The sequence below is a fragment of the Solenopsis invicta genome, chromosome 10 (genome assembly GCF_016802725.1).
Source record: "Solenopsis invicta isolate M01_SB chromosome 10, UNIL_Sinv_3.0, whole genome shotgun sequence".
Classification (NCBI taxonomy): Eukaryota; Metazoa; Arthropoda; class Insecta; order Hymenoptera; family Formicidae; genus Solenopsis; species Solenopsis invicta.
Genome location: NC_052673.1, coordinates 9553307 through 9579139, shown reverse-complemented (window position 1 = coordinate 9579139; position 25833 = coordinate 9553307). Strand labels below are relative to the sequence as shown.

The window sequence follows — 25833 nt, the reverse complement described above, 5'->3', positions numbered from 1 at the left end:
GAATCAAAAAAGCGTTAACATTTATTAATGCTCAATATATATATATCTATATTTATGGGTTATGCGAGAACGATTATTGCGAATTTAAATGCTGCGTCAGATCATTACAACAAACCGATAATTACACGCGATCAGTCTCTTTTGTTTCTTTATCAAATATCATGCTCGAAATCTTATTAACGAAATCGTGAGCTTCGTATTAAATTACTCGGCAGCATGCGTATCTACACTTCTATACATATAAAACGTACAAAAGTTTTACCGTCTATTAATTATTAAAAATTATTTGTACCAACGTAGGCAACAAAAATAGAGTTTTAATCGCGATATATGATAACGGGAAACACTACTAAAGGCAGTTTTCTTTTGCATTGAAAGGTCATAATGAGCACAATTGTCGAAGGGGATTTCTATTCAAAATCCTGCTTGCCTCGAGAACACGACAGACAGCAAGACTCTTGATAAAATTGATAAGAGCAGAGCCGAGCTTGCGTGACTAAATTACAGTTAGCCATTTTGTCTTTGCAAAGTGGATTGTCTTCAACACCTGAAATAAATAAAATGTCAATACATGTATAACACGTGAAAATTCCATTTCATGCACAATATCTTTTTTTTATATCAAGGATCACTCTGAACCTTACAGAAATGTTACAGATACCACAAAATGTAACAGCTGCGTAATATTTACTAAATTATCTGTATCTGAAATTTGAGAATTCGCTTAACCATTCGTTATGTCGGGCTCGTCCTGGACTTGAACGGCCCTGCGAGAATTTTCAGGCGTGCGTAGATCGTCTCTACAAGGATAATCGTTGCATATCCTTCGAGGTGCCGGTCGATCCTCCTCTCGGCAGTGAAGTTGATGCGATTCGGGTAATTGGCCGTCTGAATTCAGGCATCGGACTTCGCGTTTCTGAATACCTTTACCGCAAGATCGTGAACACTGCAAACCGATTGTCGGAAATAAATACAATTTGCCAAGTTCTATCTTAGCCCGTTAGATTTTATCTTGTAATTTTTATGAAATAAATTTGATGAATATTTACCGGCGTCCAGTCTGATATGTACCAAGCAGAGGTGCAAGGGCGCTCTCTGCATGGCTTTCTACTTTCCGGTTTGTTCGCAGGACAATTCATGTCTAAGACGACACGTAGAGAACCTCGAAGAGTTGTAACGCAGACAACGTCTCTAACTTGCTCACCCACGTCGCAACTTGCAGAACACTGAAAAAAAATAAAATAACACTCGACTCACATTGATGATTAATTGAAAAAAAACATTTTTGTAATAAGATGATAAATAAGAAAATAATCTCAATTATCTTGAATTTATAATCTTTATACCGTAACTTTTTATTTTAAAATTACTTGCTGTAGGCAATTGTATTTAAATCTGACCTCCGTCCAAGGCCCCGTGAACCATTGGCCGCTGCAAGTTCTGTTGCTCGAACAATCTCTGGAAGTCTCAGGACGACTTGATTCATCGCAAGATTCTTCGTCAGAGTTCGTCTCGCAAAGAACTCTCCTAGTCTGCACTCCAGTCCCACATTCTGCTGAGCACTAAAGTGAATAATTATAGATTGCTAATAAAACCGGTAAATCAGTCTACAAAATATGATAATTTGCATAATTTTGAATGTAGTGTTTTAGACAATATAACTTGAAATTTTTTTCTAAATTTTTTATCCTTTGTTGATAAGTTATTAATATTTTATTAGAATTTTATTTTCAGTTCTCACCGAATTTGCAAGTGGTAACAACTCACCTGGTCAGACCACTCAGTGAATAACCATTGCGAGCTGTGAAGCTTCGCAGAAACAACGTTCTGCGGCGTTGATTTCACTGGGCACGGTCCTGAGTCGCATGTTTCATGTGCCTCAGGTTTTTCCGAGAGATCGCATGGAGCACCTTCAGTAACACAAGTTATGATCCTCGTTCTTTTCCCCACGCCGCAGGACGTGGAACACTTAAAAACGAATGATATAAAAATTGCAATCGCTTAATCGAAATAAATACTCATATCTTATTTTGTTTATAACAGAAGAACTAGAAAAATTTTTTTCAAATATTATTTTGCTTCAAAATATCATTCTCATAAGAAATATAAAAGCATAATTAAATTTTTAAATCTAATACTTTGAAATTTTACATGACACTGCTCTGTCAATGCATCTTATTAAATATTGAAACTTACATAATACAAATCGTAAGCTTTAGTGTTTTTACCTCTCTTGTATAATAAATTATCGATATATATTGATTAGCTCTGCGTACAAGTGTCTGGATAAAATTACCTGTGACCAAACGCCTACAATCCATTGCGGAGCCAACGATTGAAAAGACGTCTCCGTCGACGTTTGCCTGATCTCCTCGCACGCTGGCATCTCACACACTTCGCTCGTCGACAGATTTCTCGGTTCTGTACAGGCTCCATCGGCGATTCTCAATGTTAACGACGTTCTTACTTCCTGTACGCACTCGAGTTCTCGTGTACGAACCCCGGTGCCACAGGAAGTAGAACAGTCACTCCATGGTCCGCCACGCCAGCTGTGGAAGCATATTATTTTTTTTAATTTAAGAAAGAAATAAAAAAAGTGTTGTAAAAAATTAGTTAGATTCTTTTGCAAACAATTAGAAAGATATTTATATTAATTTTTCACAATAAGTTCTTTACACTTACCAAGATGATTATAGCATCATTATTAAATTGACGATTAATTTAATCTTTAATATTATTTTTAGTTCAATTTATGATTGCGTTACAAGTGCGATTGTGTTTAGCATGCACTTTGTTAAAAATGAAAATATACTTAACATATAAAATAATTTATATATAAAATATTATTAGGCACTAAAATCTAGTCTTTATCGTATTTGACATTTTGTCATTTACTTAAGCGGTCTAATTTTATTTATTTTTACATATTTATATCATTATACACTACTCAAAAAAAAATAGGGAACACTTTCCAGACACCAAAAATTAGGCTATTTTCAAATGACTGTAACTCGGTGAAAAATCATCGTAGATAAAAAATAAAAAAAGCATTTTGAAGCTTGAAGATCCAACTTTAACGCTTTATCAGCAGATTTTCAAAATTCTTTTAACTTCCTTGTCTTATGCAGTAAAAAGCACACCCTGTTTTGTTCCTTAAAATTTCGTATTTTTGACACTTTGCAGCTCGACCAACAAATTTTTTTGGAATAATTCAAGTAAAGCTTCATAAACTACAACATTTTGCCTACAAAATGCTTTTTTTAAAATTTCTCTACGATTTTTTTTGACTGAGTTACGCAACTTTGAAGCTAAACCTGCATTTTTTACAAATGATATCCGTACTCCGTGAAAAATCATCGTAGACAAAAAATCAAAAAACCATTTTAAAGCTCGAAGTTTCAGCTTTAACAAGTTATTAATGGTTTTCAAAAATTTTTTTAATTTCTTAGTACTATGCCCCAAAAAAGATACACTGTTTTTTCCTTGAAATTACGTATTTTTAACAGCCTGTAGCTCAATAAAAAATTTTTTCTCGACAAATCCAATGCAAGTGCCATAAAGTATGACATTTTTTCTACAAAATGCTTTTTTTAAAATTTTTTCTACAATTTTTTTTGACCGAGTTACAAGACTTCGAAGAAACACATTTTTTACAGTATCTTTTTCTGAAAAATGACGTCTACCGCCGACATTAGCATTACCTAATATGTACCACGTGGAGGTTGCCGATCGGATAATTGCACATCATATGTGTGTGTGTGTGTGTGCGCGCGCGCGCGCGCGCGCGCGCATGAGTGTTCAATAGTGTGTATTTCCTCCTCTCTGATCAATTACTGCTTGCAAGCGTTTTCGCATATTTATACATCTTGCAATATGATCGTGCGAAATGTTGTGCCAAATTTTCGTTAAAATTTGTTCCAATTCTTCTAAATTTTGCGGCTGTTCTTCGCGACGCCTTAATCGTCGTTCTATTTTATCCCAAATGTGCTTGATTGGATTTAAGTCTGGGCTATTGACGAGATGATTTAACAGTCTAGTTGCGTGTTGTTCAAAAAACCGTCGCGTTATATTCGCCGTATGAGATCGAGCGTTGTCCTGCATGAAAATAAAGTTCCGACAGGTTCGATTTAATTGCAAAACGTGTGGTCGTAGAATATCGTTGATATAACGAACACCTGTCATTGCCGGAGGTGGCAGGATCACTAGATCACTTTGTCTTGTAAGTGATATACACCCCCACACCATCACGGAACCGCCGTTGTAAGATCGTACTGGCATTAGGCCACGTTGATCATAGCGTTTATTTTGTTGACACCAAGAACGACGATTAAGGCGTCGTGAAGAACAGCCGCAAAGTTTAGAAGAATTGAGAGAAATTTTAATGAAAATTTGGCACAACATTCCGCAAGATCGTATTGCAAGATATATAAATATGCGAGAATACTTGCAAGCAGTAATTGATCAGAGAAGAGGAAATACACACTACTGAACACTCATGCGCCCGCGCGCGTACACACACAGCAGAGAGAGTTTGGAGTCATTAAATCCCGCAGAAGTGACGAACTGCGGGGTCCTTATCTCTGCTGTGATACACACACACACACACACACACACACACACAACACACACACACACACACACACACGATGTGCAAATATCCGACCGGTAACCTCCACGTGGTGCACATTGGGTAATGCTAATGTCGGTAGACGTCATTTTTCAGAAAAATTACTGAAAAAAATGTGTTTCTTCGAAGTCTTGTAACTTGGTCAAAAAAAATCGTAGAAAAAATTTTAAAAAAAGCATTTTGTAGAAAAAATGTCATGCTTTATGGCACTTGCATTGGATTTGTCGAGAAAAAATTTTTTATTGAGCTACGAGCTGTTAAAAATACGTAATTTCAAGGAAAAAACAGTGTATCTTTTTTGGGGCAGAGTACTAAGAAATTTAAAAAATTTTTGAAAACCATTAATAACATGTTAAAGCTGAAACTTCGAGCTTTAAAATGATTTTTTGATTTTTTGTCTACGATGATTTTTCACGGAGTACGAATATCATTTGTAAAAAATGCAGGTTTAGCTTCTATGTTGCGTAACTCGGCCAAAAAAAATCGTAGAGAAATTTTAAAAAAAGCATTTTGTAGGCAAAATGTCGTAGTTTATGAAGCTTTACTTGAATTATTCGAAAAAAATTTGTTGGTTGAGCTGCAAAGTGTCAAATGTACGAAATTTTAAGGAACAAAACAGAGTGTGCTTTTTTACTGCATAAGACAAGGAAATTAAAAGAATTTTGAAAATCTGCTAATAGAACGTTAAAGTTGAATCTTCAAGCTTCAAAATGCTTTTTTTATTTTTTATCTACGATGATTTTTCACCGAGTTACAGTCATTTGAATATAGCCTAATTTTTGGTGTCTGGAAAGTGTTCCCTATTTTTTTTTTAATAGTGTATATCATTTTTCGTTTAATAGCAATAAAATTTTTACTTAAACTTTTTTCTGTAATGTTATAGCAATATATTTCATGATCCTGTCTTTATTTTTTTATCGTTAAATACTTAGCGCAAATAAATTTTAATAAAGTCAATAAGGTAAAGTTAATCAAGTTAAAGTTTATTTAATAAGTATATTTAATTTAATAATATTTAATAATTTAATAATATTTAATATAATTAATATATTTAATGTTATAAGTATATTAAAAGCTTAAGGAGTTAAAATATCTTAAAATTTTTTAATGTCAAAATTTTTAGTTTTAAAATATAGTTGAAGTCGTAGAATGATATGCAAAAAATTTCAAGTCAATATTCGAAGTATTTTTCGAATTATAGCAATTAGAGTGGAGTCACGTGCCTACGCGCAAGTAGACGCCCGAGGCCAGAGCAGTACAGCGTTCTACAATATATAATTCTCTTGTCGCTCTTTTTGAACACAATAGACCTGATAGACCGATAGATTTTCTGCTCCTTCGTAAGTATTTTCGATAATACAACCATTAACTCCAGGTCAAATCGCTGATTAGAGGTAAGATGCACAAAAAAACTGCATGGTATCAAGCATGGTGTCAAACTCTAAATGCGTTTTTCTCAAAACAATGTTTTTTAAGACGGTGTACACGATATTTCAGGTTGTAATTGATGGATTATTTTGACATTTTAATCATACATTTAGAACAGCAGTTGTTATCACGCAACGAAAGCTTTTGTTGATGATATTCAAAATATAGCATTTGTAGTATGAAAAAATGAGACAAAAATCTAAAAACTTAAATTTTGCCAATTTTTAAAAAAAATAAAATAAAATAATTTGCAAAACAAATTTATTTTTTTATTTCAACCAAAATAGCGAAATCATGTATATACACTGTTTTCCGCTATAATGTCATGTTTTACACGAATTGTTATACTTTCTCAAGACATAAATACTTTTTAATAAAATTTTACATACAATAAATTAAATGTATATACTAAAAAAGTGCCAAATTACAAATTGATATGATTTATACTTTTTTCGCAATTTAAGCCAAAGAATGTTCGTTTTTCAGGCTGGTTAATTTTAACAGAACGTAATGTAATTGCAATACCGCTATGCAATTACATTTATTTATATAACTTACACTATTTTGTTTTTACGTTGTTTCTTTTTATATTTCTATTTTTGTGCAATTATTGCTTAATATCATTACATGTAATTATTTTCTATGCAAGAAACTTCTTACGTATATGAAGTATAAATTATAATAAAGTTACCTTGGTGGACATGGCATGGTATTGCATCTGAGGCGAATTTCGTGCAACTTTTCCAATCCATGGCATCTTTTTTCTGGTACTGGTTGCTGCGTGTGCTCTTTAATACATATGTGTCTGAGCATTTGTACACCTTGTATAACATACAGAAACTTTTTGTATTTGCAAATCTTTACATAATTTCTTATAAAACTAACAAATTATTAGCTTTCTTGTTTACCTCCGCCACATGTTTTGCTACACTCGCTGTGACCAATCGCTTTCCAGATAAACTTTTTTTTCTTGTAACGTCGCGGTGAATACGGCGAAAATGTTACATTGCTCACTGCTGGCCCATTTTCAAATCTAAAATTAATTTTTTGCTATTACTTAATTGTTAGACATATACAATTTCAAGTATGATGCTTGTAAAAAAAAGTATAAAACAATGTTTGAATTCTTTGGATTTTAATTGATCAATATAACTTCTTACCTTCTATTTTGCAAACTATGCTCAACGTCTCTATTGGAAACTATAAACAAACAATTTTTTATTTTTTAATAACTTTTTGCATATACGTACGTTTAACATTTATTGCTTTGCAAAAGAAGAATAACTTTCAAATTATCGATTCTTTATTTATAATTGCCAAATTTTCTTTTTAAGTAAAATAAGTTTAAGAATTCGAATAAAACAGTAAAGAAACAGTTCTTTAACTGTAATTTAAGAAATATTCAACAAAAATTTTATTATTCTTTTTTCTTCTACATACGTAAGCTTCTAAACAAATATATACAATTAAACATATATATATATATATATATATATATATATATATATATATATATATATATACATATGCATATACGTATACATATATTAAAATAATACGCTACCTGCATTATGAGAAAAGTGATTGCTTCTTGGTAAGTTTGTATTTCCGGGAATTCGATATCGATAAACAATGCCAGGGTTTGGTTCCTGGTATAACACCTACAAATAATAAAATTAGAATATGTTACTTTAAGTAGATCTCACAATTATTTTTAATTCAGACCTTCTAAAAATACTTTTAATCGTTGAGTTATTATCAGATAACCTTTGATTATTAAATTTTAGTAGTGGAAAATATGTAATATATAATATCAAATATAAAACCAATATGATTTATGAGAAATGATGTGTTGCAGAAAATCAACGGTGAAAGGGTTAAATGGAACTCAGTTGAACTCATTAACGCCCACGATTGCTAGCATGTAACAATTGCTGCTCTAAGCCTCCATTATTACGATCGCGTTATAACAATGTCTACAATTTAGTCGAAAGTTGCAAAACATTCCATAAGGTGTGAAGTATATCTTACACGTATAATATTTGTGAGTATTTTTGTTTTATAAATGTCACTGCATGCAAATAAAAAAACTTATATATGTATATAAGTCTTTACAATTATTTGGCTGTATATTTATTATAAAAAATAATTTACATTACAATTATTTGGCTGTATATTTATTATAAAAAATAATTTACATTAATATCCATCTTATTGCTTACCATAACATCTATGGGTTCCTGTAATGGTCCTGCTGCAGAGAAGCTTTCTAAATTCTGAGGACTTTGACGGCGATAAACAAATGTTGTTCCAGCTCCTTTGTACTCGCCAGACCAATTAATAAAGTTATTCCCGTTTAACAAATAGCTACCATCTTGTAATCTAATTGCTGCAAATTTATTAGAATGTTTTATTATATTTCTTTTAATTATAAGATGTTTTAATTATGAGATATGGCTTCTTACATCTCGGTTGCAATAAAATTGTTTATACATGTCGGAAAACGTAGCCAACATTATCAATTATCCCTCTTTAAAAATATTCTATGTCCAGCAAAGACGCAGCTACTATCTCAAAAAAGTGTTTACTATCACAAATGTATATCATAAACCTATTGAGGTCTAGTTGAACATAAAAAAGTAACAATGACCGCATTTATTTGCGAGTGAACTACTTAGTTCTATTCATAGAACTGTGATGATCTTCGACACGTCGATTGACACGGAACAGGCTAAAGCTGGCAATCACGGTCGTTTAAGTGAGACTTGGATACACAATAGCATCGCTCGTTTATGAGTGAATTTACTGTCGCGCGATTTATGTAATCCACGTGCCACGGGCCGGTGCATCTAAATTAACGGGACAATGGTCCTCGTTCCACTTACGATGCCGCGAAAGATTAGATTACGTTACGTTACAAATGTATTCCGCAAAAAATAAGTGGATTAAAGCTGACAGAAATACATTTTGCAATAATTAATTTTCAAATTCCTTAATTAATTAATTTGAATACCTCCTACAATTTTTTTATAAAAGTTCTAATTTCTTATGTATATATATTTATCTTTATATTTTATAAATTTTATGATTATTTACATTTTTATGTTTTCTGAATTCTCATTGATTGGCTAGATCGTTAGATTTAATTTCATGTGAGGCACTTTCCTATCGATTTCCCTCGAATCATTTATCTTTTCAGATTAAGTGAGGATAATAGGAGGCGCGATCATGTCGGCGGTAATGTTCCGAGTATTGTTAACGATCGCAACTAATCACGCTGCTGGTGACTCATTTGCTTATCGGCGACGCAATCATTACATACATAGAAGATGTATAGATTACGATCAGTTATTCGCATCCTGTGAAAGGTAATCATTACGTTACTTCAAACGAGCGTTGAATAGATTCGAAAGGCATCGAAGGCGGCAAAATGATCATTACCTTCACATATGACGATCAAGGCTTAATCCTAATCAAATTTTCACGTATCACCGTCATATTAAATTGATTTAAGAACAACTTCACGCTCTAAATATTACTTTGAAATTTTTTGTTGTTATGTAAACATTTCAAAATTAATTAATTTATTACGCTCCCATTTTCTTTATTGCTTTTAATATTACTCAGAATTGAGTGGTAATTAATTAAAAAACTAAAAGTTAAATAATTAAATTAAATATTGATTTAATTTTTAACTTTAACTTGTTATTTTTGAACTTTAATTTATTAATTCTTTTTCTAAGTTAAAAATTTATTTATGTAAAAAAAATTATAAAAAAATATATTCTTATAAAACACACACACACAAAATTAATATTTTTTGTCATTTGTTATTTTTCATATAAACTTAATTTACAAATAAAATATTAAATTTGTTAAATAATATCTATCATGGATTATATAATTGTTTTGAGTAATCTAACTTTAAACACTTATGAATGTCTAATTTAATAATGCTTTACAAAATCTTTTTAATTTATTCTAAGTTAATTTAATCTTAATAATTTTTAACTAATTAGTTTTTTGTTTATGTAACTTTTATCGTAACTAAATTAATTTTCTAAGCAATTAACTTTAACTTAATTTAGTTTAAAAAAATGTATTAACTTACTTAATTTTAATATTACTACTTAGGTTTCAAAGATTCTTTATTTTAATAGCAAATTTAATATTAGTTAGTACTAATTTTTATTATAATTATTGTATTTTAATCTTTATGAATTTATAAAACCTGAATTTATAAAACATTAGAATACGTAGTTTCTAAATGAATTTACAAAAAAGAGTTTTGTGAATAATTACATGTCGTTGTAAATGTCTTTTCAGCACAAGGAACGTACATAAGCTTTAAAACCAAGAATCATAACCAAGTAACATAAATTTTGCTTGATGAATTATGTAAACTGTTTCTTAACTTTAATGTATTATCTTGAACATGACGTTTTCTAAAGAGGAAAAAACTTAATGGTTTTGTTATATTCAATAGTCATAACTATTAATCGTGGCACTTACAATACGTTTTACGACAGACAATCATTATTCTTAAAAACTCGGAAACAACTAAAATGCAAATTACTAATGTAAATGACTAACCGAATAATTAAACGGACGTCATTGTTTTAATATTTGCAATTATTTCTTATAATCCTTAAACTTTTTGTAACTTGTTATAAATGTTTACTGCAAGTATAAGCCGCATAATTTTACTGAAACAAATGGCAAAACTTTTATTCTTTTAAATCACATTATTTTTATCTCGCCAACAGAATGCCACTCGTAAATTAATTTTTGCATATAATCATTCTCAGGACGACGATGATCTTAATTGTCGGGTGCGGTCGCTATTTAACGACCACGCCATGTAACGGGTCACCGTAAACAGTGCATAAACAGTGAGAAATCACGGTAGGTGGAAATGCATTCCTCGCAACCGGTTGCTTGCAATTTCCACGAAATCCAAAGCGATACCACTGAATTATTCTACCTGGCGCCAATCACGCAATTAATGTTAGCACCGATAGGATCTGAACGTTAGTAAAAAGAGTCGCTAGTCACGTCCTGGTCATGTAACGTCCAATTTACATTGCAAAACACACAAAGTAATATATATGCACCTACATTATTATTTTATATTTTATAATAAATTATTGTTAACTTTCTTTTGTATATCACTCCTTCTATCAAAAAAATTGTATACATCTTGTAACGCTGCGACTTTAAAAGGGAGAGGTATCAAAATATATTAATAATCTTAATAATTAAAAATATGTTGCTAGTATAGGATGAAAAAAAGAACATAAAATATAATGCTTAAGGATGTATCGGACATACGGACACTCTGTAAAATAAATAAAATTTGGAAATGTATTTATATAATATTAACACTTTAAATAAATTTATACACACATATATAAAATTGTATAAATAAGAATATATTTTTATTTAAAAACATATTTTTATAGTTTATTTACTCTATTTGTTATTAAAAATAAAATTATTTTTTACAACATTAAGAAAAATCACAATTCTTTTGTATAAGTATTCAAGATAATTTATACAAAGTTATATTGTGAATGTCTATTTAGTTATTTTGTAAATAAATAAATAAATTTTGTTCATTTTACAGAACTAATCTGTCTATTGCAATAAAACTTTAATATAACATAAATCATCTTCAATATTTAAAGTGCTTAAATAAAAGAATTCAGATTTTTTCATTATTTCTTATTTTATTATTTTATTATTAATTATATCTTTATTAGAGCATATGTCTACTTTTTATCGAAATATCTTTTTATTCAAATAGTAAAATTTTTTTCTATTAATTTCAAACGCAATATAAAACAATGTGTAATTTTTTCGTAATTTTCTTAATGCTTTGAGAAATATCCTATACATCCTTAATATATGCGCAGCCTTAAATAAATACTAAGCGCATGCGTTTAAATACACTTGCAAGGTATAAATAATTCGAGGTTTAACGTAGAACTGAATGAAAATAGTTTAGCCATCTTAATTTATGTTCACCAATATTCACAAATTTCTATTTCTCTTACCAAGGTAGTTCTGCGTTCGACGGAGTTCGGTCACGTTCAGTGCCAAGGCGCCACGTGGGACCACCGCTACCAAATTATAACCCGGTTCTAAAGTCGGTTCCGTGAAAATTCCATCTATCAGATGACCGCTGCCAAATCTCACGCCACCCTGAAACAGACGGTACAACACGATGAAATATCAGCTGAGAAATTCATACAACAGCCACAAATCGTGCGCCTTGACGTGGAGGCTGAATTTCGCAGTCTCAACTTTCAAGATCAAAAGATTCGAGCTGTCCGTTGAGTGAATCGTAGATGACAAATGACGTTCCCGGATGCATTTCTATTTTCCTAGGTGTCAAAGTGGAATCAGCGATATACGTCGTCGTGCTGATGCCAATCTGCGAAATGAATTAATAGGAAGCGACACACCCACTTTGATCGATGCAGACAGGCAATTTACGTTTGATAAAAATTCTCAATTTCCGTGCGTCAGCTGCGACAAGCTGTATATGAAGGTTGGCGAGGTGATGCGAAAATTCTGCAGATAATAGATAAAAAAGAAAAACAATCAGTCAGAAGTTAAGAGATATCTTTTTCAAGCAATGACGGTTTTTATCTGCTGTATTTTGATTTACGACGTGATTACGCACGGCGACTTTTTATTTTCAGCGACTTATCATCGCGACACTTCAGCCAGACGAGGTGATAGAGTGCAGGCGAACCGAAACGGTGGCAAATCGTCGTCTAAATTTACGCCGTGACAGCCATAATTTCGTGTTACCCTATCCGTTCTCCGGACGAGTATTTTACATTTGCACGGTTACCGCACCCACTGTTTCGCTAATGCACAGAAATATACACCGGTAGCGAATCGTCGGTCCTGGAAATTAGCACGAATGCGTAAGAACACCTTTTAGACTCACGATACTAATGTAAATTGTATTTTCATACGAAAGAGATATAGCACACGGAAAATCAGGAATAACAGCACACAGGCACATTCGAAATAGAAAAGGAAGAACAGCAAAATTGTTTAAGTAAAACGATACGTAATTGTATCAACAAATTAGAATTAAAATTAAAGCACGATTCTGTGTGATCGTTTCGATACAGATTACTGAGCCGTATTGATGATGCACAGTTCTTCTGGAACGTATTACGCGAGGACACCAAAATAGCTTAAAAGCGAGATTTACTACATCGGAACGGTGGAATGTTTTTGCTTCCTCTCCAGATCGCCACATAAGATCATCAAGGTTAATTAAGCGATCAAACGGTAGCCTGGAGATGCGCGATTCGACCTAAATCGCGATCAAAGTATTATCACGTTGTACGTGCCACGTGGCCGGGTTGTGGTATGAGTATTAGTGAAAGAGAAAGAGAGAAAGAGAATTAAAGGGAAGTCTCGCTTCCCTCTAATTTCTAATTCTACCGCGAGCTTCTTCCTTCAGCTTGCTAGTATCTGCAGCAGTAAATCATTTCTCTTGCTCGTACGAATCACTCCCGCTATCACTAAGTGACCTTGTTAATTCTCTTTCATAATATCTACCTACATTTCTCTTTAGATTTTAATAAATATTTCGCAAAAATGTAGAAAAATCTTTGTTTCGGTATAAAATATATGTAACACAAGAATGGATTAACGACAAGTTAATTTAACCAGTGTTTTCCAAATTGAATAATTTAATGTAATAATTTTTAATAATAAATGAAAACTAACGGTAAATATAAACATTATGAAATGTTTAATAAACCGAATCTTTCATTTTAATTAGAGTAAGAAGTATGTGTCGCTAATAAAACTGTAAATTATAACATACGCATTATAGTGTATTAAACAAGTTAATAAGTTTAATTTCACTAGTCAAGTAAAACCAATGAATCAAATTCCTTAAGAAAGTCGGTTTAAGTCGCTCGTGTTTCTTCGGCAATATGGCATGATATATGAAATACAACAACATAATTCGACGTTTTACACGTCGGAGATCATACTGAAAGAGTGACGGTGCTCGATTGAGGCTGACCGTTCATTTTCAACCAGGTTTAATCGGCGAACTGCACATCAAGCCGCGCCCAAACTGACACTCCTCTCTCCAATTGGATTAACTCGGGATGAATGTCAACTTGCTTGCCGTTTGTATACGCGAGATCGCACGATGTTAATTGTATGAATATCGCATGAGTGAATTTATAAATCGGCGGCGAACAATGAATGCACGGGCGTAGAACGTATAATGTTCAATCCGGAATATGGAATAGAAAGATTACATTTTTCCACTGTGAGAACGACATAAAAAAATGAAATACTTGTATAAATATCTTACTGATTTCAATCTGAATATGACTATATATAAAAAATGCAAGAAATCAAGTAATCACTTGAATTTCTTAATTCGAGAGGAAATTCGAAGGATCGAAGAATTTTTTTCAAGATATAATTATTACAGACAAAATATAATCCATCATTCACTACAATTTTTAATGTTGTTTCTTTTTTGGAATAATATTCCTTTAGCAAAAGTACATGGAACTTTTAATACTTGTTTCCAAAGAAGATATACAATAACTATTGTCAATAATTCAAATGTAATAAAATGTAAAATATATTTATAAGTAACAGTATTCAATCTAATTAGATTCAATTTGTAAGTCAAGAAGATAAATATGCAATTAAAAAGAATTCATTAAATTTAAATTAATTGTCGCTTTCAAACATGTCATCGATAAAATAAACTTTCACGCCGATTACGCAAAGGTGTTGACAAATGAAACAATATCAACTAGCAAGCTTGTATCACAATTTATCGAATCGTATCGTAAATAATAGCAAACGGGTCATATAATTCTCTCGAGCCTGCACATATGTAGTTCTTGGTGTAACACCCCGATCGTATTAGGTGTTTACATAGCGATAAAATACGAGCGTGTGTACACTCTGCGTATCACCGAGTAACGTATGAACACACGATTAAGAGAGAATCATTTTCTTTGTGAATATGCTAAAATAATTTCCTCGGTTCTCCAAGATTACGTCGCGCGCCGTTCGTCTCAGTCATCTAATTAATTCGCGTTACATACTTGATTCATCAACGTTTAAGCATTAATTTAGACCAGTGTTTTTAATTACTCCCATGCAGAGAAACAAAATTCAGGAGAAAAGCAGATTTTTAGGTTCTCTCCTAAAAAAATACGAATTGTGATAATAAGATATTTAGTATTCTTAATTTTTGGGAAAAAATTAATTTGGAAAAAATTAATTAAATTAAAGTATATATGAAGGTGACATTACTTTAAAAAAATACTTTACGAAAGTATAGGAAAAAAGCAGAGAAAACACGATACAATTGTTTGGTGATATCGATTTTTCATTATTTTTAAAAATTTGACAGCAATGATATTATATTATCACTCGATAAAATTCTTACATTTCGATTTGTTCGTTCTGACACGGTTAAGTAGTACAGCGTGTAGAAACACTACAAGATCATTCAGCACTTCGTCAGATTTCCAAGCGCCAGCTGGATTATACGTAATGTCACCAACGAAAGTGAAGTTGAATGAACCTGATATGCGTCGCGGCGCGTCTTTTTTTTACAAATAATCAAGATCGACGGCGTCGAGTCGATCGTCTCGTGATGATACCTAGGCATCGAATCTCTACTTAGCGCTTATTTTCGGTGTGTTATTTTCGTGGCCACTCAAGCCGTTAAATCCCCATCGTCCTAAATGCGACGCATAATGACAAACCTGCTGCGCGACGATGCATCGCGATGATCTTTTTATATCCGCCATTCGATCAAACATAAAAATTCTTTTAACAAAGTGCTTTCTTACGTTTCTTCGTTATTTAACTTTGTACAAACACATATTGCTGAAATTATTGATAAAACAATTTAAAAAATTGTAATATTTTGATAATTAAATAAAACATGATCAGCGTATTGTAAAATTTATAACAAGAAATTTAGACATATTACATTCTAATGTTAACGTTATTATTTTTATTTAGAAACAAAACATAAATCTTTTGCACAACACATTATTTAATGTTGTTACATCTCTTTCAAATCAAAATAAATTATTCTCCGTTATTTATACAGTGCGTTAATCTTAGCGTTAATATATTTTAGTCTGAAACAGAACACAAATCTTCAACTCAACACATTATTTAATGTTGTTACATCCGTTTTAAATCTTAATAAATTATTCTCCTTGTTTATGTAACGTACTTATGCAATGTTCTCTTGCGAGTGTCATGAAGATTTCAACTAGATGCTTTGAATAATGAAGCTTGCAGTTTATCCTCCTTTATATAGTTAATAAAAGCTGTTGAGCTGCAAACGTACAGCTTAAGCGTCATATATATATATAATCTTTTGACACATAGACAAAAAGACGACGACGGCAACGAAGAAGCTCGCCGGAGCGGCGGCGGCCTAAGCCTTCTTGGTTTCAGCCAAGTAAATTCGGTCCCACTCACGATCCGAAGCGATTTCACGAGCCATTAAATGAAACGGATATACGGAAAATAAAGATGTCGTCGCGATTTGGTTGTAGACACTCTGAGGACATACGGGGGTCGGCGTAAACTTCTGGCGCCGTGTTCCCACAATAATCAAGACGAATAGCCGTCACATAAACATGTCAAAATACATCCAAGTGAATGAGAACTACAATCTTATGGATCGGACGGGCGTAGGAAGTAAAACAGCCTCTAATGAAAATGTCAGTACTCTAAAAATCTTCTTTTCTATTTAATATTTAATTGCATTTTAATGTTTTTGCGTGTATGCATGCATTCGCCTTTTAATTTTTATCTCATGGCTGTACAAAATGGCGACACGTAAAAAGTAATTGATGTCTAAAATTCAAAGTTACTCTAAGAATGAAAGACAAGAGTTATTATTATTTTTGAACTCTTAATATATAATCTGTCGCGTTAAAGAAATGGAAAACTTGCAGATCAGAAAAATTGTATTGTCACGTGTGTGAAAAGGAGGTAAGAGTTTCTGCGCGAAAAGTAAAAATATTAATTCTCGTTCTTAAGAGAGGAGTATTTATAGAAATTGTAAAATTTATGGCCGCGTTCAAAAAAGAGAGGATCCGTAGCGACTGAGATTCGATTTCGTATCGTGTGGCAGGAAGTTGCACATTCTGCTTCGATTATATTATTCTGCCATTCTAAAAATACGCACTGCCGGCAACACTTAGCGGCAGGAATGTGTTAAGCGAGACTTCCTATTCAACATTCGACATACTGGTTGCTTAGACATAATTTACCGATACCGAAACCCAACTGTGCGAATATTGGATCACGTAGAAGTTCAATTAATTCCGACACGTCTCCGCGTGTCGTCGCTCGTTTACCCAGGAAGAACGATCCTCGCACGTCCTTAAATTATCCATAATTAGGCGTCAGTAGCGCTAGAATTATGCTAATAGAACATCATTTTGCGTACAAGCCGGTCGGTCCGGTTAGAACGATATTATGATGATGTTAGCGTACAAGGCTGATCGTTTGTTCCAATTAACATTCTACGATACTTCCGCTTTTTTACAAAACGAAGTAATACAACCTTCTTGTTCATGAATTTGTTTTTGTCACGCTTGAATGTGTTTTTCATTGACACCAATACTGTTAATATGTAGCACTTTGATCTGACGATCGAGAATATACAGGGTGATTATTAATAACTGTTCCCACTTTTTACCATAGGAGCATGCATTTGTAATTTTTAATATAATAATATGTTAGAAATACGTATCCATCGGTATATCATGCTCCTATGGTAAAAAGTGAAAACAGTCATTAATAATCACCCTGTATAGAAAATTAATACACAAAAAGTGAATTTTTTCACAACATTAAGAGGTTAAAATATTTATATAATTTAATAGAAAATATGGAATATTGTCTTATTTAAAGTGCTAAATGTAGACTAAAAGATAATTCGATTAATTTGAAGAAAGATTTTAATATACGAGTAACATTATTATTAAGGTAATATTATTATTAATGTAAAAGTTTATTTAATTCCTCATTTCATACAATACGTCTAATATTCAATTTTATTCGCTTTATATATAAGTCTGTTTATAAATTTCTCCGAAATTTGTATTCTAATTGGCACGTCCAATGACATTAACTGCATGCCGGTGCATTAACCGTCATCTAAAATATCTGCATGTATTTTGGGAGAATTTCCACCGCATGTAGATAAAGCTATGCTCTTTTATAAGAAATTATTATCATCGTGAAACGAAGGTCCTGTTGTGTAATATTTTTTTTATTGCTTTGTAGATACCGACGCATCGTCGACGAGAATCTCATCGTCGACAGAAAAAGCATCGTGAAATAAAGAAGGAGAACAGATATTAAAACAGTCTGATTTGATTTGTCTCGAAAATCAATGAATACAAGAGATAAATTCTAGAAAATTTTCTTAAAATTTATCAATGTGAATTTTTATGCATTATAAATATTACGCATTGTTTTTCTGATAAAACATTTTAAGAAAATAAAAAAACATTTTAGTTATTAAAATTAATTTTAATAGAATATTATAGGAACGAGATTTTCATATAAATAAATATTTAGTATCAGACGTACACTACAATATAAAATTTGTTGCAGTTTTAATTACGTAATGATTAGTGAAGTTTTTCACTTTTTGCATCTTTTATCTTCGTTTATCATCCAGCGGGAGAACCTTATCTATTAGAATTTTATCACTTTGCATATTGATGAAAGTCAAGATTCCCATAAACTGTGACGCAAAAGTTTTCCATTACCTTTTCATTTCTGAAAAGAAATTATGCGATCAGCCTCGGTAATCGGTACTAGCGGCGCGATGTTCTTGACATGTGCCGGAACATATTTACGAACAATTTCGCCCACGTTTGATATACGAGTTTGACATTGAGGCTGTAGCCGGACGGCCGCCTTAATGGCGCGGTAAATCACACGTCAATATATATTAGTCGCGTTGCGCTTATGCCTTACCGTTAAAGATAGCAGCAAAAGGGGAAGGACGAGTGGCTGCATCTTGACGGATTTTCGCTCTTGCGGCCTCACTGCCGACGCATCTCGCTGCAGAGCTTCCGGTGGCAGGGCTTCCGGGAAACACTTTTCTTTCCGCACTACACGTTTGACCTTACGTCATTTTTCACTGTTTTAAATGTTGCTCCTTGGATTTCTCGTTGACTAGAAGTTAGCAACCAAAGTTGTAAAATTGTGAAAAAATCGTTTCTTTATTAAAATACTACATTAAAATGTTAATTTAACTTTAATATTAAATTGTTTTAATATTATAATATTGTGGTATTTCTAATGCTAATATTGTTGATAATATAAAAAAATTAGGCTTTCTTAATTTTGTGTTAATTCTGCCAATAACGTTTATTCGATTGAAATATTGTAATTCAAGATTAAATGACGTTTCAGGATATAATAATAACAAATGTAGGTACTTCTCTTTCAGTAAATAAATCAATGTGATTAATATCTGTTTAAGCAATTATGTCACGGAATCTACGATATGATCGAATCTTTGAATTATTTCCGTAATATTTCGCGAACGACGTGACGATAAGAATATTATCATTGTAACATTCCACAGATAAAAGCTTATGAACATCAGCGCGAATCGTGCGTGGAATGCAATTACATCATCAACTCTATAAAGTTCTAACGATCCGCAATTTTACGAGAGCTCGATTAAACACTAGTAAATTCACCGTTGCGTTAAATGATATTGCTTCATAAAAACGTCAATTAAATAACGGATTTATTAAGGCTATCTCGAATTTGTTCGCAATTATTTTCTCACTTTTTTTGTTGCTTCTTTCTTTAAAAATGAAATCAAAAATATTTTCAATGGTAAAACTGTAATATAAAAGGTACGCTGCAAGTAAATACGATATTACAGATAAATTAAACGCAAGATGTACAATTTTTTTAATAATTTCCAATTTTAAAGAAAAACATTTTAAATTTTCAAATCAGAAATAAAAAGATTAAAAGTATATTTTATTTCAATAAAAATTTATAAACGGCGTAAACATTTCAACAAAATAATAAAAATTGATAAAGAGCAAAGGATTATTGTATTTAATAGTAAAACGATACGACTTGTCATTTAATTAATAGCCAGCAAATTAATAATCATTACAACTTGTTTGCGCTTAAATGACATTTGACATTCAAGCCAAATGTTGCAGCGTGACGTTAGAGAAGCTAGCAGGAGGCGAAGGAAATTGGATATTAGAGAAGTCATCGATTGACGTGCATGTGAGCGCATATGCACGTATAATGTTTTCATGCTCCAGTTGCTAGTGAGCGTTAGACAAGAACCTATATTACCCGTACGTCGACCTGTCGAAGGTAGAGTAGCCCGAAGCTAGAATTATCCGCGGATTATCTTACCGGAGAGATTCAGCGTATTTCATTACGTATTTGCTATGTTAAAATAAAAAGATTGAAATTACACTCTTAAATTCTTTTTCATCGAATAGACATTTCTTTCGTTCGTTTTTAAACGAGATTGATTTACGCGATAATCTATCGTCGAGATCAATCAATGGACCACACGACAAGAATTTCAGACACGCGGACCGCGGATTACGAGACGGATCGTAAATTTCGATCGCTTATAAACGGGAAAGCCTGCCCCCGCGCAAATCTATGCGCGCGCGCAACGTAATGCAAGATAAATCGCCGACAAAGGCGCGTCGCCAATTATACGAGTGTGCTTGCATAAACGAGTACGATAAATTTGCCTCAGTCGAGCACGTTGGGTTCGAAGTACCGCAGAATTTTTATAGAGACAGAACTCAGTGAGCACGCACCGTCCGCTGCATATTCTGAAATGCGATAGTTCCTCGCGATAATGTCATTGCACCAGTGAACTGTCGTGTGAGACCGACGCGCGTTGTTCCCTGACGAACGCATATTCCACGATGTCGAAAAAAAGACTGTCGACATTATTGACGCTCGAAACGGCGTTGCGACGTGCAATTTATTTACGTGTACATATACGCGATTGATGCAAATTAGCCCGCGCGATATATGGTCATTAAATCGCATACGAATTGCTCATTAAGCTTACAATTATTACTGGTTCGAATGCTCCCCGATTGCATCGTGCACGCCTGCGTGGCGGATAAATTGCCCGCGCATGATAATTTTATTAACTTTTTGACCAAGCAATGTAGTTTACAACTCTCGCGTTGGAAAACTAGTTACCGTCTAGATAAAATTAGTAATTTTATATATTAAAATGTCGCGCGGTCAATTAATAACTACAGTACTGGCACTACTGGTTGTTTTATTAACATTAGCCTTCTTTATTCGCGGATAATTTATTGTTACACTGAAGGGGATTCGTATCTTGGAAAACGTTCGGTTGAAATCTGACTGTTAAAATCTTATCTATTAATTATATATATTACGTTCGATTTATTATTAACTCATTATCTAACGCTCTAACAACTGCGAAGACTCTAATTAGCAATTTATTAAAAGTTTTATTAACATTTCATTGTAAAACTTTTATTAATTTATTTACAAATAGTGTAAAGGTAGCAATAATTTATTGATGTTTGTGTAATAAATTTATCTATCAGATTTTATTTTATCTTAAGAATATAATTATTAAGAAAATTATACTTTTGTATTAATAAGAGCTTATGTTAATTTCTATCATTATGTGCAATCTAAAAACTGTACAAACAAGTTAACTGTGCTGTTACGAGAATTTTTGCATACGTGCTGAAAATATCGTGCGATCGTTCAACATACGTGAAAGCCCTTGTTATGAATTGGAAAATTACTTGCGTGCCTTTCCATGTGTATGTTTTCTATCGGGCCACTGTTTATTGGTAGTCTTACTTTATTGCAAAGAAAACACGTCGCATCGCGACGAGATGGAGCATTTGAGGAGAATCTTACGCAAGTCCGCGTTGTACCGTTTATTTTTACGATTATCGAATTCCGTCGGCACTATACCGCACTATTAATACATGTTTGCAAAAAGTAAACCTGAACGACTTGCGAACAAGGAGTCATTTTCAAGTAGAATGTAACTAATCACAGTTGGGCACGTTGCATATTTTTTTTTATATCCCGGCTACGTTGGCAATTATACCAGATACGATAATTACGAGAATGGAACTAGACAAATTACTCGTATTGCAAAATAGCCAAATTAAATGCAAAGAAACTCTGTGCGACTAATTATCATAAAAACGTTTAACGTCTAAAGTATGCATTACTTTGGCGACGTAATTTATTAATAAAATGAAACTGCCTTTGTTTGACCAAACAGTCACATTTCTGTAAAACTATATTAATTATTATTTGATAAAATACTTTGTTTAAATTACATGTTAGATTTTTATAACTATAATACGAAGAAATTATACTTTGTACATTTTTTTTATAACTTTAAATCTTAAAGATGTTGCTTATTTTTACTTAAGTTTAGTGTTAAAAGAGTTAACATTGCATTTTTATAAGCCTGCATTTAATTAAAAAACGAAGATTAAAATCGTGGTCATCGTGACTACTTGACTGACCTGTTGCACTGAGTTTGAACTGTACGCGAAACTGTTGACAGAGAATAAGTACACTAATCATACACGGCAGCTAATATCAACTCACATATTGATCACAGAATGAGTCTCTTGTTTGCAAATTTGCAGAGCAAATTATTATCACATCGAAAAGATTCATCTCAATTAATTGCACTGTAATTACACAATTATCCCAAACGCGTAATGTTTGGTTCGTGAGCTGATAGACTTATCGCCCAATAATTCACCAGCTGATTACCAGTTCATCAACGCCACCGATCGACAAGCGAAACAACGTTCATCAGTGTTATAATCGAAAAAATATCTTCGTGGATTGGCTACATAAAAGTTTATATCGCAAAAGTCCGACTTTGGTTTTCCGTAATATCTCGCGTGTAAATCTAAATGTGTGTATGATACAGCGAGAGATGCATGTTACAAGCTGATAAGCAGAGAGCCGAGTTTCTCTGTCAGAGGTGTTGTTTCGTACTGACGGCTCCCGTCGGTGGAGGACCGATTTTATACGCCCGCGTGAAGTCGCGGAACCGAGCTTTGGGCGCCTCCGCCACGGCGCGTCACCTGGCAACGCAGTATGAAGATGTTATTTTAATAGATGCAATTGCTTTTCTTCGTGTAGTCACACGCGAATCTTTAAATAACGCAACGGGAAAATTTGACAGAAATTAATTAACAGATCTATCTTCGTTTATTGGTCCAATTGGAGTACGACCAAAGCGTTTCTGTGAATTCAAAACTGTCAAATGAATTTATTTTCTGTGTCGATGTACTCGTATCACATTTTTCGTTTGTAATTCGTATAAAAATGTGTTAATTGAATTAATTATTTTTTCAATAAAAGTTTTATTAAAGTTCCACATTTTCCAAAATTCTCAATTTGTAATAAGTATAAATTTAAAGGTTTACAAATTAACATCGTTACACTTTTAGTTTCTTTTTAATTTAAAACGAATTGATAAATAAGCATTTCCGTTAATTATTAATTTAATAAAAAGCGGAAGTTGAATAAATTTATTTTATTATTTGGAACACAAAAATAAAATTTAATTTATTCAATCTCTCACGAGGTATAGTATGTATGTATATCTTTATTGTTCCCCTTGGGGTTACATTTGCATATTAATTTGCATTCGAGATTTAGTAATTTAATTAAACTTTATCTAAAAAAATAAAATTATTGATAAAATGGTAGATAGGTACGTGATTTATGGCGTTGACGTTACAATAAGCAAAACCACTTAATTTATATATTTTTTTTCGGAATCTTAATTTATGGAAATCGTATTAGATGACATCAGTGATAATGTGACTTCAAACAGTATGTGACAAAATTGGAACACGACCGGCCTCTTTCTGTACAGAAAGGGAACAAACGAAGAACATTCCTAGTGCACCGTACAACCGGTCATATATCAAACTTTGCTGCTGCAAAACATCAGCATGATTTACGATTGAGTGACCGTTCACTAGAATCTTATAAAAGATAAATATCTTTTCAGATACGAATATATTTGCGTATATAAAACTGACATATTCGTGGAAACATTTCTTGAGAGATTGAGAAATACTGATCTACATCGAATCTGCATGAATTTGCATAGATCATTTTCTAAATTCAGATGTTGGGGAAATCGCAATTAATTGTGAGAACTTACTATGTGTTTTCAACGGTTTTAGAAGGAAGCGATGACAGCCGACTGACATTGATAACCGATGGGTGACTTTCGCCGGAGCGGCTTAACATCTCGTTCGCAGCCTAGATGCGTTCGCATACAAGGCAGCCTGTAATTAGCGGTTGCCCCGTTGGCGATCTAATACATTTCCATGAGTAAATTATCGAGTGGCGCTACGTAGATAGAATTAGCCACGTCGGTCTGTCGGCTGATATCGCTAAATTGCGTTCCTAGAGCAAGGAGTGCGTCCAGACTGCATCTTGCTCCCCGTATCATCGTCGTTCATCAGCCTCAGCTCCGCTCGAGGTATAAATAAATATACCGGGTCACCCTCTCGATCGTATCGTCAAAGTATGAGAAATCATTTTTGTGCGATAACGGAATATTCTTCCGCGAGAGGCAGCGGCCATCGTTTTGCGAAAACCCGTAAGCGAAGTAAAGAAATAGATATACAGAATTTGAAGCTATAATCAAATTAAGGATTGATTTTAAAATGAAAATAATGAACCCTTCAAATAGTGTAAGTAAAACTAATAGCGCTACTCGTAACAATATACTCTTTATTCTTTATCTGGCGAGATCATTATTTCTGCGGTAAGGGAGCGATAAAAATGTTAATCTCTACGATATATACAAAGAAAAAAATTTTTATGAACCATGATCATTATATTCGAGTTTAACAACTCGCAATAATTTTTTGACATTTTTACGACAAAAGAGTTTTCTACTTCAAGATTAGCAGCTACTACCTTTGTAACAATTATCGCTAATTCGTGCTAAAGATAAAGGATCGAAGGATTAGCCGAAACGTTCAATAAATTCTTATGTAATTATATAATTTTATTTTACGACAATTTCTTTTGCGCACCGCTTAACGCGCCTGAATCGTATTTGCCGTTTTATATTTTTTGTTATATTAAAATTTTTTTATGTTAAGTAAATATATTTATTTTAACATTATTTCCTTGATTAAAAAATTATTTCCAAAGTTCAAACATAAATTATTTTATACTAACTAATATTTATTTAAATCAAGGAAATGATTTATACAGGAAATTTTTTTAAATGTATTTTTATACTTTAATAAATTTATATTTTCTAATCTCTATTCTTATCCGTTGGGACTATGTATATAAATAAAATAGAGAACAACCCTTGCAGAAATGTAATACTGCCAGCATTAATAAGAAAAAATATTTAAAACGTACTTTATGAACAGCTTGGTTTTCATTAAAATCAAAAAACCGCAACTAGTAAATAACGTGATTTTTATTTGATGCATGTTCTTACATACTGTATGATGAATATCTTGGCAAAGGTGACTTGTCACTGGATTACAAAATATGGTCATCAAATAAAAATCAAATACATTCTGGATGAATTCGAATCTAGATCTTCGATACAGAAAGCAGACGCGCAACTCTTAGGGCCATGGCGCACAGAAAAATGCAAACACTAAAACTTAAGCAAGAAACAA

General features: G+C 32.6%; 1 protein-coding gene across 3 annotated transcripts; it reads right to left on the bottom strand.

The window, feature by feature from the left end:
• Positions 1-3: 3 nt before the first annotated feature.
• Positions 4-23173, bottom strand: LOC105193545 (thrombospondin type-1 domain-containing protein 4). Of its 3 annotated transcripts, none has more exons than XM_026135483.2 (14): positions 22669-23173; positions 19097-19297; positions 12112-12259; positions 8278-8444; positions 7620-7716; positions 7216-7255; positions 6964-7088; positions 6747-6876; positions 2297-2549; positions 1768-1968; positions 1401-1562; positions 1050-1226; positions 730-946; positions 4-547 (listed from the first exon to the last, which is right to left on the bottom strand). In XM_026135483.2, the coding sequence occupies exons 2-14, from the start codon at positions 19136-19138 to the stop codon at positions 411-413; spliced, it is 1896 nt and encodes a 631-aa protein (XP_025991268.1). In that variant the 5' UTR covers positions 19139-19297; positions 22669-23173; the 3' UTR covers positions 4-410. The 3 variants fall into 3 exon arrangements, with proteins under 3 accessions (XP_025991268.1, XP_039310127.1, XP_025991269.1); XM_039454193.1 differs by having other exon boundaries at positions 22754-23173; XM_026135484.2 differs by lacking the exon at positions 22669-23173 and adding an exon at positions 21925-22438.
• Positions 23174-25833: the final 2660 nt, after the last annotated feature.

Bases quoted from the DNA above. Each gene is read 5' to 3' on its own strand.
- LOC105193545 (XM_026135483.2), bottom strand. From the start codon at position 19,138: ATGCAGCCACTCGTCCTTCCCCTTTTGCTGCTATCTTTAACG. The intron at 7,256-7,619 runs GTAGCGTATTAT...GTTTGTTTATAG, and splicing joins TCACTTTTCTCATAATGCAG to TTTCCAATAGAGACGTTGAG. The intron at 2,550-6,746 runs GTAACTTTATTA...ATGCTTCCACAG, and splicing joins ACCATGCCATGTCCACCAAG to CTGGCGTGGCGGACCATGGA.